Source organism: Culex pipiens, chromosome 2 (assembly GCF_016801865.2).
Source record: "Culex pipiens pallens isolate TS chromosome 2, TS_CPP_V2, whole genome shotgun sequence".
NCBI classification, from domain to species: domain Eukaryota; kingdom Metazoa; phylum Arthropoda; class Insecta; order Diptera; family Culicidae; genus Culex; species Culex pipiens.
Window position 1 is genome coordinate 61,050,354 of NC_068938.1, and position 13,416 is coordinate 61,063,769.

The 13,416-nt window shown below is 38.2% G+C and overlaps 2 protein-coding genes across 2 annotated transcripts in view; both read left to right on the forward strand.

The window, feature by feature from the left end:
• The first annotated feature begins 2,217 nt into the window (after window positions 1–2,217).
• LOC120420590 (protein decapentaplegic) overlaps window positions 2,218–13,416 on the forward strand; it is a 46,077-nt gene continuing 34,878 nt past the window's right edge. Inside the window, exon 1 of the mRNA XM_039583666.2 lies at window positions 2,218–4,081. Coding sequence (XP_039439600.1) covers window positions 4,020–4,081 — 62 coding nt within the window. The 5' untranslated portion in view covers window positions 2,218–4,019. The remainder of the gene's footprint in view (window positions 4,082–13,416) is intronic.
• On the forward strand, window positions 7,742–8,429 carry LOC120420592 (translocator protein-like). Its single transcript, XM_039583669.2, has 2 exons — window positions 7,742–8,157; window positions 8,219–8,429. Exons 1-2 carry the CDS (start codon window positions 7,837–7,839, stop codon window positions 8,423–8,425), a joined length of 528 nt encoding a protein of 175 aa, XP_039439603.1. The 5' UTR covers window positions 7,742–7,836; the 3' UTR covers window positions 8,426–8,429.

Sequence of the window (13,416 nt, forward strand, 5' to 3'; positions counted from 1 at the left end):
AAAAACTTAACAGTGGCAACCACAAGAATCGATCCAGGAACCTTTAACAGACCATCTCAATGACTTATCTGCCTCGGCCACCACAGCTTGATGACTAGATTGTGGTCAGAAGTCGATGTAGTACACTTGTTTTGTTTTGATGGTGTGATGGAAATTCGGTTTGCCAACTGTGATGAAAATTTTCCCGCAGCACTCTACTGAGGTGCAAAGTGCGCAAAGTTGACAGTTCTCAGTCCTGCAAAGCTCTGCAAAGCAGTGTGATGAAAAAATCTAGGCCTAGCACGATTGACACAAAACTCTAGAAATTGCTGCAAGGCGCAATATTATACAAAAATATCTATAGACTGAATTGATCAAAATCTTCTGTAATTAGCAAGTTTTTTGTTTTCAAAATTCCATTCAATTTGCATGTTTCTTCACACCAATACACGGACGATGAATACGAAAAGCTTCTTTGAAAACACACAATCACCCACAGCTCACAAGTGGCTGTAGTTAAAACTCCATGCCAGTTTGATGCGGTTGAGACCAGTCAAGTAGCGTTGCGTTGCGTTGAGTGTCCCCTCACAGTTTCCAGCCTGGCTGCCTGAACGTGTTGGTCTGCAGAACTCAAGCTCAATCTGCGACGACGACGACTACTCCGTCGCGGCTGACTAGTATTGGTTGGACGAGAAAGTGCTGCACACGTACACGCGCACACACACTTACAGACGGGGCGCAGACTTAGGTTACATGACGCTTAATTTTATAATTTGCATCTCTCCGTCGGCGGCATAAAGGTACATGCGACTCAGATATTGCAGGTATTCCCACAGGTGGCTCGACTTGGTCAACTACTGGCAACTGACGGTGTTGTAGGATTCCTAAACAAAATAATAAAAATTGCGCCTTTCTCAGCCTCAAACTGCGCAGTACGACGCGACGCATTTCGCGAGAGTTCTGCGGCCACCACCCGCATCCCCTTAAAAGGGTGGGAGGAGGAGGATCATCTGCGTTCTGAGGCAGCGCATCGAAAAGGTGAGATGATGATGACATCCCCCACTCAGACTCTCTCAGGCTGACGCAGGTTGCATTCGAATAGACTCATTTGAACCTTGAAAGTCGCGGTTTTTCAATTACAAAAGTGTTGTTGTCTCAAGTGGGGCTTGTTTATCGCGGTGAAAACAGGTTCAGGACATATACGATTACAGTAGGGACATACCTTAATGCTGAATCATTTCGAGCTGAATTGTATTGGACTTCGAGAGTTGTACTCTTAAAAATGATCATATCACATTGCGCAGATCAACAAATTTCATACAGTGATAATGCATTTTTGACACACGTGCATTTTTAGCTACTTTTAAAAAGAACGATAAATCTCACACAAGTCTCAAACATCGTCATCTGACCACTCTTTAGTCACCAAGCCGTGGTGGCTGAGGCTGTTAAGTCATTGGGTTTATCTGTTAAAAATCTCTGGTTTGATCTCCGTAGTCGACACTTTTGGTTTTTTTTTTTGTTTTAACGGATGATCTTTTTTGAAAATTAATCTTGAAGGAATAATTCTTTCGTTCATCTCGAGCTGTGTTCTTTGTGTACGTGAATGGTACCACTATTCGCTCGCCTCGAGGCCATTATTCTCTCGGTCAAGCGCTGCCCAGTTTTGGGTGTTGATATTTGAAAAAAAAACTTAAATTTGCAGTCGTTAGATACATCAACCAAAAGATCACAAGAAAAGCATTTAATTGAAGGTAAAAACGAATCGAAACGAACGAAGTTGACTTTATAGCTGACGGCCACCATTGCTAGTACCAACCACTAGTGTCTTCCTTTTTATCTACAAGGACTTCGCCGCCCTGGGCTCCTAAGTGTATGAAAGTATGGCACGAAGCGACGGCGCCGAATACCCATATTTACACAAAGAATTTTTGTGCGCCCGCCGCGGATTTCGAACCGGCGACCTCTGGATTGTGAGTCCAGTGCGCAGTCCGATTAATCCACACGGGCGGGACAAAAAAAACGAATCATTATGTTCAATTATTGATTTTCTAAACATTGGACGATCTGTAAACTGTTCCGAATATGAGCAATGACTGTAACTTAATATTTGAATTTAAACTCCACGCAAATCAGTCCTCTCGTGACCAAGTCGCCCCAAGGCGCGAGTTCGCCGCGCGTAGATCCCGCCAAACCACAATCCACGCCGCTGAACGACGACGACGTTCGTGTGTCAAGTCAGTAGCCGCGTCCGCGCCCCGTTCAGCCAGGTGTTGGAGCCACTCTGATCCACTCCACGGCGGTGGTGAATATTTAGTAGTCACACGGCAGCTATGCCTTCCAGTTTAGCGCAGTTCCTTGGAGCCTGTCGAAGATTTTTTGAGCGTTTTTTTTTTCAGTTGAAGCTTGAGCTTAGAAGAATCAGCATGTCTTGAGCAAGTGGAGTTTGTGGTTGGGTTTTTTAGAAGCTTCCAGTAATTTTGTGTGTGTTTTTATTGGGATTGGTATTGGTGAGATACTTAGCGGCTAAGGTGACCCCCGGTGAAGGATTTCTCCCCCCTTGGAGGAAGATACTCCTCGCGGAAAGTGGGCTATCCAGCGTTCAAGTTTTTGCAGCATCAGCACTCGTTTGCTTCAGTAATCAACCTGCCAGATTCCAATCGAAGAAACAAAACTCCGGAAACGGTACCAGTTTTTTTTTTTTTGCTTCTGCTGTCCAATCTACAGAGCCTGTCTTCGAGCGAAACAAGCGCCCCAAGTCAGAGGAAATGTGACAAACACAAGCACGCGTGCTGGCAGGAAAAAAATAAATAAAAAAAGAAGAAACTTAAAGGAGCAAGATATGTTATCAACGAGAGTCGAATTGAAATCGCGATAACAACGTTTAAGTCGACGAGAGTGACAGATAATCAATATACGAAGAGGAAAAGAGGGAAAGAAAAAAAAATGTGAAAAGCAAAAGAAGAGAAACAAAACGAAGTGAATAAAACGAAACGCGAGGGAAAGGAAAATTGTTACAAATTCAGCACGCGGAGAAAGAGTGAGTGAGTGTATGTGTGTGTGTATGTGCGACGGTGTGTCTCTTTCTTTTCTGTCAATAGCTGTGACGAGAGAGTGCGCGCGATCGAGGGGTCCCTCGAGGCATTCCGGCAAGGGGTCTCGGGAAGAATTCCACTCAACAAGACACATACACACAGGTGGATTGGCGCAGCGTACTTTGCGCGACAACAGTGCAACAACAACAACGCAACGGCGGTGGAATGTTTAATAAAATAAAATATAAGCAGCAGCAAAATACCAGCCAGAAAGAAGAAAACAAGAAGAAGAAGAACATCGGCACAGCGCAACAGAAGCAACAGAAGAAAGAAGAGAAAAAAAGTATTGAATGAAAACAAGAAGAGTGCATAACATATTTATAAAGAAATTAAACAGAAGAAGCGAAGAGATAATCAAAACGCAGCATTGAAGAAGAAAACTAAAGGAGAAAAAAGATAAAACAAAGCGGTACAAGTGGGTAAAGCAAACACAAAAAGAAGAACAGTTTGCAAAAAAAATTAACGATAAAACAACGCAACGGTTCCAGATCTTAATCGGGCAGTCCCCAGAAATCCCAAAACAGAGAGCTTGAAAGTGTGAGGTCCAAAAAAGATAATAAATATTTTCTCGTGATTAGCGCTCGCCTTCGCGTGGTAATGACAACTTGTAAGCGTTTTCGTATCTTGACCAGTGTCACCTTAATCGCACCACTGATTATCATCTCGCGAAGGCAGTGTTGCCAGCAACAGCAGCAGTGTATTGGTGTTGATGGTGGTGGTGATGATCGTGTTGGTAGTGTTGTTGCCCGTTACGTTCGTGGAGTTGTTGCTGTCAGTTGCTGTTGTGTAACTTGAACCAGCGATCGAGGAGAGAGAGAGTGAGAGGCAGAGACCGACCCGGTGACAGAAACGTGGGCGTTTTGGAAGTGTCCCTCACCACTCCACCCTTCTCCTCCACCCAGTGAGTGTGAGAGACCTCAAGGCCGTCCACGTGGTTGCGTGGTGATGGTGACTGGAGTTGAGCAGCAGCGACTTGGCCGTATGGGGTTTCTCGGTGGCAGCAGGATGTAAGTAATATGTTGAATTTTAAAATGCTAGATTTTGTAGATTTCAGCGAGTTGTGAAATATTTGACAACCTGAGATGATAAAAAAATTTGAGAACCCCAGATTAGACCAGAGTTCATTTAGTAGCTTAAAATGATTATTCATTTCTGAATACTAAATATAAAAAAAAACAACACAAAAACATCACACAATGCTTATTTTAATGTCAGAATAGTAAGTTTTTACGAAACATTATTTTTTTGTAAAAACTTCAAAACATAAAACATTTTTTTAAAATTAAATCAACTACACTCATACCCCGATGGTTTGACACCAATTGTAGTCAAATAAACGGAGTCACTTTTAAGTTTGACAGCCCTTTTACACGGAGTTCACACAAACTTCCAAACTTTTCTTTTTGATAGTGTGTGTGAGCGCCGTGTAAAAATTGACAGTTCGTCACTTTTAAGTTTGACGGGGTACAAACTAAAAAAGTGTCAAACGAAAAAGTGACCAACCACCGGGGGTTGAGTGTAACTTATTTTTTGCAATTCCGTTTTGCAAATACATTCAAACCCGGTGGTTTGACAATGATTGTTGTAAAACCATCGGGGTCTTTTTTAGTTTAACGCTGCGTTTTCATTACGCTCACACACACTAACAAAAGTTTACTTTGAAAGTGTCCGTGAGCGCCTGTCAAAACAACGGTATTCAAACTAAAAAGTGTCAAACTGAAACGTGTCAAACCTCCAGAGGTTCAGTGCATTTACTTTTCTGTCATTCTTCGTTGACGAAATAATCACTAACAATAACTGTGCTTTTTGAGTGCTGAAAAGTTCAACTTTTTAAGTAATACTTTTTCGACACTCGGCAGAGTCTCGTTGCAGATAGATTTTGAGTTAGAAAAACACTCTTGAACTTAGCACTATTTTGGAAAATCAGACATTTATTAATTATTACCTGAAATTATCTTTCAAAAAGCTATAACTTTGAAACATTGCTGGAGAGTGTTTTTTTCTGTTGTTTTTATTTATATCGGATGCAATATTTTGGTAAAATCACAAATCATTTAAAACAATTATTTATACTTCTTTGTGGCCCAAGTGTTGCCTGTTATAGTCCCCTTAAACATGTCAAAACATAAAAAATATAGTTTTCAAATTTTACTGTTTGTGAACATAAAGTTTTTCAAAAAGGATATTTCTTTTCAAGAGTGTAATTTTTTCCCTGGATTGTCACCAACTACAATTTTGGTTACGAAACTTAAGGAGCCATTACACTACCGCAAACAAACAAACAAACTCGCACTTTTCGTGTGTGACAGTTTGCAAAACTCGCAAACTTGTTTGCGGCAAACTCGCAAACAAGGGAAAATGTATGCAGGCTAACTTTTGTACAAAAAAATCCAGGCAAACAATCAAAGCAGGCAAACTGTCAAAAAGTTTGTTTATTTGTTAATTCACTTATATGGACAAACTAGTGATGAAAAAAAGCAAAATTAATAAAATCCTGATATTGGCCTGTTTAGTTGAGAATTGCTCAACACTATTATTTGACATTAAAATATCGAATTTATAGTTTCCAAGATACACAGTGTAAAATAATGTATAATTGAAGTTGTAAAATTTGATAGTGTAATATTCCTCCAGAGAATTCTCTTTGATTACTCCTTTTAAGATGCAAAATTACCTGAAAGTTAAAAAGGTCAAATGATACTTTGAAAAGGTTAATATAACTCATTTTATGAAGTAAAATTACTTAGTTGAGGGCAAATGAGAAAAACAACGCAAGGATAACAGGTTTAGTAATTCTTCAATACCTTCCAAATTCAAAATTTCTTGAAAAGATTTTACTCTGTTCAAAATAATTCGACGTATTAGTCTATCGGTTAAAACTTATAATGGCCAAAATGTATAAAAAAAATAAATAAAAGGGAATGAATTTTCAATCATTTATCTTCTTTGACAAAGACAAAATTTAATAAATTCATATTTTAAAGTGTATCATTTTTTTCGGAATATTCCTGATCCTACAATATTGCCAAAGACACTGAATTGAAAGTAATAAATTTATATTTATAATTATTGATACAAATCTGATGAAATAAGAATGAAATTAACATTAATTTGATACTCCTAAAAGTCAATGCATGAATTATTGTATTTTCATGAAATTCAAAATTATGTATTTGGTTTTTTCACTGAAATTTCAAATGATTTCTAGACAACAAAAATAGACTTTTATCGGATAGACAATATTGAAAATTTGTTTCATAAAATGCTTGAATTTATCTGTTTAAAGCAGATATCCTCTTTTCAAAACTATAATTATAAATGTATTTTGAAAATAAAACATGACTTTAGTAGAAAAAACAAGCTTCAACTGTTTTTTCGTATTTTGTTGTTTTAAAATTGATAGTTTTTCAACATTTTCTTGTTTTTCTTGTTTCTTGTTTTTGCTATAAGATTGCATCATTAGGCTTTAAGTTTCAAAATCATCCAAGTGGATATTTTTTGTAAATCTCAGAGCCTCCCTCGTGGACAATTGTTTAGACAAAACAACTTTTTGGAATGGAGTGTTTACAATCGCTACCCCCCTTAAGTGTCCACGTGGTTTATTGATGGCCTCTTACTCTGCATTTCGATGCCTCTATGTTCACTTGTTCTAAGCTTGCTGGATTTCCTATCCAGTTAGCATAAGAGAGCACAGAAGCATCGATTAAGACTGAAAACAAAGTGAAACATAAACATACTACAAATCAATTCTCTTTGCTACAAACATTCAATGCAGATTTCAAGTTCAACACGTCATGAAGCGCTGACTAAATTATTGAAATTTAAAAATCAATTTTTTTTTATATATTTGGTTTTGTTGAAAGAAATTGCAAACTACAGTGTAAAAAAATTGATGTTCATACCCATTTATGACTTCCATTCATTAAATCAATTCATTTTTATTTTCTCGCAGAAAGTCATACCTTGAAGCTCTTAAAAAGTTGGATGACACCGTTTGTCGAGTACTGGTCCCTTGTCCGTTGGAAATCCTGTTTGCCAAGTCGGCTCCCCCTCCCCTTGGAAATCCTTCCCCAACTCATCTGTAGAAACTCCAAGGTTCTTTTCATCACGCAGAAATTTATCAATGAGTGTGCAGCCAGCCTGATATGTTTGCCAATGGTGATGGATTGGATGCTGTTTGTCTTCATTTATGCTGCTGCTGCCGCTTTCTGCGGTCAGTCAGAGAGTAAGACGATCTTGGAGGACACTTTGCACACGCGTCACGCGCGTCGGCATGCCGCGCCGTCCGTGGCCACAGGACAGGATGTGGACAAAAAGTGGTCAACCGCGCGAGCTGATTTCATGAATGTAATGTGGAGTTGCTCTTCAGCACGCACTTATGTTGCACAGGGAATTGGTGTTCTTCTTCTTCTTCTTGGCAAACAGCTTCCAGGTGCAGCCACCGGAATGAACAAAATAAATTTGAAGTTGGCTCACGTAGTGCTTTTCTGCAAGAGTAATTGTAGCTTTTGCCAAAGCAAGTCGCTTAAAATGTTTGAACAAGTAGCGTTTGATGGTTGGTGTGCCCATTTAACCTTTTAAGGGTACGCGTCAATCGGGGAAGTTGCTAAAATTGTGCTGAAACCTGGTTGATAGCTACAAAAATAAGCCAAAAATTGTAAAACTTATCACAGCAAGCTGGCTCAGCGAAAAGAAGCTTGACGTACATTTACTGAAACCTTACGTAAAATTTTCGATCTCGAGTTATTTTTTCACCAAAATCATGAGTGCTGAATTTTCGAAAATTGCTGTGGCCATCGCGTTGCCCCAGGCTGGCGCCCTGGTCAACACGTACCTGATTCTGCCGGAGGTTCGCGGCTGGTACCAGAGATTAGTTTGCAAGCTATTTCTACCAATGGACTTTGCGTTTCCGCTGGCTTGGTCCACCCTGCACGCCGGAGCAGGTTACGCGTCCTACTTGGTGTGGAAGGACGGTGGAGGCTTCAGCGGATCCGCCAAAGGACCCCTGATCCTGTACGGAACCCAGTTGACCTTGAATTGGGCTTGGACGCTAATCTTTTTCAAGCTGCGCTCATTCAAATGGGTATGAACTGTTGTTGAGTCAATTTGAACGGTAGTTAACTTACATCTTGTTCTTCTTCTAGAGCTTTGTGGAATCTCTTGCCGCGGTCGTTGCAACTGGTGCCACCGGATTTGCATTTAGCAAAGTGAACAAGATGGCCGGCTATTTGTTCATTCCGTATTTTGCGGGCTGCCTTTATTTTTCAATGCTGAACTTTGACTTTTACCATACAAAACAGGAGAGAAACTTGTTCGGACAAGCAACTGTAGAAGAAATCAAAGAAGAATAAAAATAACATTTAAAAAAATCTTTCTTTTTAATTGATCCTAAATTAGAAAATATATTTGAAAACGATTACACAGAACCGTAAAACCAGATGACTTAGATAGGTTGAGATTTTCCCACAAAGCAAAATTAAATACGTACGGAATACTATGGAATCATACAGACCGTGGTAAAGAAATGCTCAAAGTACCTCAAGTTGAACTTTTCAAAAAAAAATGAAAAGATTAAAACGATAGTTAACTATAATTGAGAAAACGTTGATGAATAGCCTTATTTAAATCTTCACAAAGTGTCATGATTTTCTCAATGAACATGAATGATTTTGAATTGGAAAACAGAATGCATTTTTGGATTCCTTGGACAATTTTCCGCTAGCAGAAGGTAAAATAAGTAAAGCGTCCAATCTCCCGGGGTTACAAAATTCCCGGGAAACGGGAAATTTTCAACAAATTTTCCGGGAAAACCCGGGAATTCCCGGGAAATTTTAAATTTTTCGAAAATTATTCTGATCCTGTTTCTAATTATTATATATCTGATTATTATTATATTTTGCAACAGAATTGTATAGAACAGCAACTTTAATGGTCAAAATGAGTGAGGCTTGACTGCTTGTAAAAAATCATGCAACTTTGAGAAAATATATAAATTTTCTAATTTTAAATATATAAATATATTATTTTTTAATTTTAAAATTCTACCGTGTAAAAAAATATAAATATTAGTATTTTTTGTTTAGAAGTATTTTTTTAAATCAATGTGTTTGGACAGTGAAAATCTATGCTCCACAAAAATAAAATTGCTATTAAATTTGTCTCAGTGACCATAAAGTTGAAATGGAAAACAAATCATGCAGAAATAATGATTTTAAAGTATTTGAAGCGAGTTCTTGAAATATGATTGCACTCTTTGGGTAAATTTCATATGATATGAAGTTGATTTTTAATGATTTTTCATGGTTCCATTTGTGGCATGATTTAAAATAATTTTCATAGTGTAAAAGTGGTTGAAAATAAACGATATTTTATTCACATTTAATCCTCTTACGCTCACGTGCTTCATAAATTTGTAACTTCAAACAGTAGTTTCTCGAATACTTTCAACAAATTCTTCTCGAACAACCCTTTTTGAAATTTTTACCTTCCTCACCTTACTGAGGAAAGGCTATAAAATCACTCGAAAGCTGAACTTCTCACTTAGACCTCCTAGACCCACCTTCATGTATACCTATCGACTAAGAATCAAATTCTGAGCAAATGTCTGTGTGTGTGGTGGGATGTTGATCAAAAAATTGTCACTCGATTATCTTAACATTGGCTGATCCGATTTTGTCCGTTTTGGCGTCATTCGATCCGTCTTGGGGTTCCATCAAGGTCCCAGAAGTCACTATTAAAAATTATGCGGTTTAGTTAAGTACTTCAAAAGTTATGCTAAAAAAACGATTTTAAACAAAAGTCCGGAAGATTTTAAAAAGATAACCAAGCAAGAAAACCCGGCATGTTATACATTTTTAGAAAGGTATTCAAAAGACCTTTCCAACGCGACAATTACATTGAAGATCTGACACGAGTCGTACATTTATCCAACGAGGTTCACCGAGTTGGATAAATACGACGAGTGCTGAAAAAATCAAGTTTTGCAACGAGTTCCATACAACATTTTTTGCAATTTCAAAAAACACCCATTGAGTGAAATTTTAAGTCGAATTTTCATGTATTTTGTCAATAAATCGTTCAAATCAAAACAATGTTGAAAAGTGTTACTTTTCGAAACAAGTGCTGAAAAGTTCAACTTTTCAGCACCCATTTCAGTGCTGAAAAGTAGAACTTTTCAGCATTTATTTTGAAATGTGTTGCTATTCAATTCTGTTATTTTTGGTACAGAAAAGTAGGCTATTTCGTCGTTCAAGAATGACAGGAAAAGTAAGTAGTTTCACGACGGAATTGCAAAAATGTTATTTATGTACTTTTTGGAAGCCGGATCTCAGATATCATGATGAAAACGTTGTCCGGATCTATCATGCAACTTGTCGTTGAACAGGTAATCAAAAGACCTTTCCAACGCGTTCAAAACATTTGAAATCTGACAACCCTATCAAAAGTTATAAGCACTTAAGTGTTATTTATGCACTTTTTGGAGGTCGGTTCGCAGAAAACGATGTCCGGATCTATCATGTGACTTATCATTGGATAAGTAATCAAAAGACCTTTCCAACGAGCGTGTCTATTTTGGATAGTATAAACCTCTAAATGTGAGGAAGGCACCAACCACCTAAGGGTGGATTAAGTAACGTTTTTTTATATCAATTCAATTTTCACCCTATTTGGTCAAGGTAAACAAAATATTTAAAAAAAAATCGTTAAACAAATCTCAATTTTGATCTTGGCCGAAAGAGGTGAATATCTTATTTTCAAATGATAAATGAAAAAATGTCGTTCAATAGGTTGTCGAAAATAAAATAGTTAACATTCATTCCATAAAAGCGAAATTTTTTTGCCCAACTTGTAAGCAAACAATATTCCTAGTTGTGAATGCTTCAAAAATAAACATTATCAGAAATTTTTTTTTCCTGGAAATCCCTGGAATTCCAGGGATTTTTGAAAAATGATTTAAAAAAATCTCAAATTTTATAGGCAAAATGTGAAAACTTTTAAATCGTGCTCCGAATACCGTTCCAAATGTCATATAAATAGATAATTTTATAAACAAAACTATTTTTAACGAATTTCAAGCCAAATTCTGATTGTTTAACAATTTTACCTAAAATGTATATGTTATAAATGTGTTTGTTATGTTATAAAGCTAAAAAACATAGTTAACAAAATATAAACATAGATAGTGATGGTGCATTTAACGTAAAAACAACGGACCCAATCCTGCAACAATGCGATTTTAAAAAATAGTCAAACTTTGTTGTAAATTACTTTGTGGACAGTACTTTAGGGGATGAATAAAAAAATGTTTCGATAGTACTCGTAGTTTTGAAGATACTAAAATGTCTGTAACAAAAATCTGGGTGCAAAAGCTCTGGTTGATGTGCACCGTGGTGATTTTGGGAAGACTGAATGATTGAAAGATTGAAAGATTGAAAGATTGAAAGATTGAAAGATTGAAAGATTGAAAGATTGAAAGATTGAAAGATTGAAAGATTAAAAGATTGAAGATTGAAAGATTGAAAGATTGAAAGATTGAAAGATTGAAAGATTGAAAGATTGAAAGATTGAAAGATTGAATGATTGAATGATTGAATGATTGAATGATTGAATGATTGAATGGTTGAATGATTGAATGATATCTACAGTAAATTTTATCATCACCTTAAATTATAACAAACTATCCATCGTTCAACTAAATTAATTCAGTCTCATCGGTTAATGCAGCCACAAATCCCTTTGCAACGCTGGAGAAGTCCAAGAGTCGCAAGCCACAAGCTTCATCGCTTCGTCACACAAAACACGAAAATCAATTAAAAACAAATTTTCCTATAAAAGGAGCAAACTTCATTCCAATTAAGAGGAATGTTTGTGCCCGCGAGAGAGAGAGAGAGAGAGAGAGAGAACGAGAGGAGCCTCTTCGAAATAAATAAAACATAAAAACCGGTCATTAAAAGTGGTTTGCACACGCCGTGGACACGAGACCCGCGGAGCAGATCTTGCACAAAATTAACCCCGGGGAAGGCACACGTTCGGCTGGGCCCTTGCAGAGTGATCCCTTCGTTACAATTAGCGAGCGACTTGGCAGACGGTCGGACTCGAGCGGAATCGTAATTCTGCGAGTGCAGCAGTGCCAACAGATGCTGGCCAACGGAACACACGGCGATGAAGTGCGAATGCCATGTGCGACCGAGTGCTGGCGGAACAGGTCCCCCGGGTGTCTTCTATGGTGCCACGTTTGGAAGACGTTTGATTTTAAAGATATTGTATTTCAACACGAATTTTGCTAAAAACTATTATCACTTACTATTTTTGAAGTGGATTTACGTATCTTAGCTACAAATAAACATAAGTTCAAAAGTGGGTCATTCCAATCCCAGGGTGGACGTCAACGGAAAACCAGCACTACCATTCCAAGTGTCCAAGTCGCAGTGACATATACGCAAAGCATTCCTGCCAGCTCGTAATAGCTGTTCAAATTAACACTCCGCTCAGCTCAACTCAAGTCTTGTTATTTGCCGTCAAGCCCTGACGGTGAGCAATTCATGTCATTTTCACTTCCGAATTATTTATTACGCCCTGCCATCTCAAACGAAAAAAAAACGTAAACCACTTCCCACAACCCGGCACCAAGAAGTGGAAGCAGCAGCAGTTGAGTTGCACAAGTTTTGTCGACACGTCGACGTCCATAACATTCTTCACGCTCGCTCGCTGGCTGGTTGACTGGCTGCTGCTGAAGCCTTTGAGTGATCACTTCCAGGCTGGAGGCTGCTCTACATACCAGCGCCATCAGTCTGACGGACGCCGCCGCACGGTTCCGAAAGGGAAAGTTGTTAAGTGAAATTTATCTGTAATCGGGGGAAATTTATTGGTTATTTAACCTGAAGTGCAATGTGTTTGATCAAACAATTAATAAATTATCGTGTCGCGTCAAGATTTGTAATCGCTCAGGCGGTTGTTGGGGGCATGTGGTAAGATGGGCTGATGAAGGGTTTCAAATTTACCCATGGGGATCTATTGATCGGCAAGCGATCTGCGACCTCAAAGAAGATTTTTTATCAATAGATCGTTGCCATCATAGTATCTTTGCCGAATCACTCTCGGTAAAAAAGCCCTCAGGCATTCCAAGAAAAGGCAACAAGATAAAAGATTTTTTTAACTATTGATTTATAAAAGGGTTATTCTCCGCCCACTCACACAGCAGTTGCGTGAAACTTTGCCCTAGGGGGAACTTCTGAACTTCTTAATTCAACCTTGTCGACCCAACTTCACGTATAACTATCGACTCAGAATCAAATTTTGAAAAAATGTATGTACGTGTGTCTGGATGTGAGTCCGTGCATCG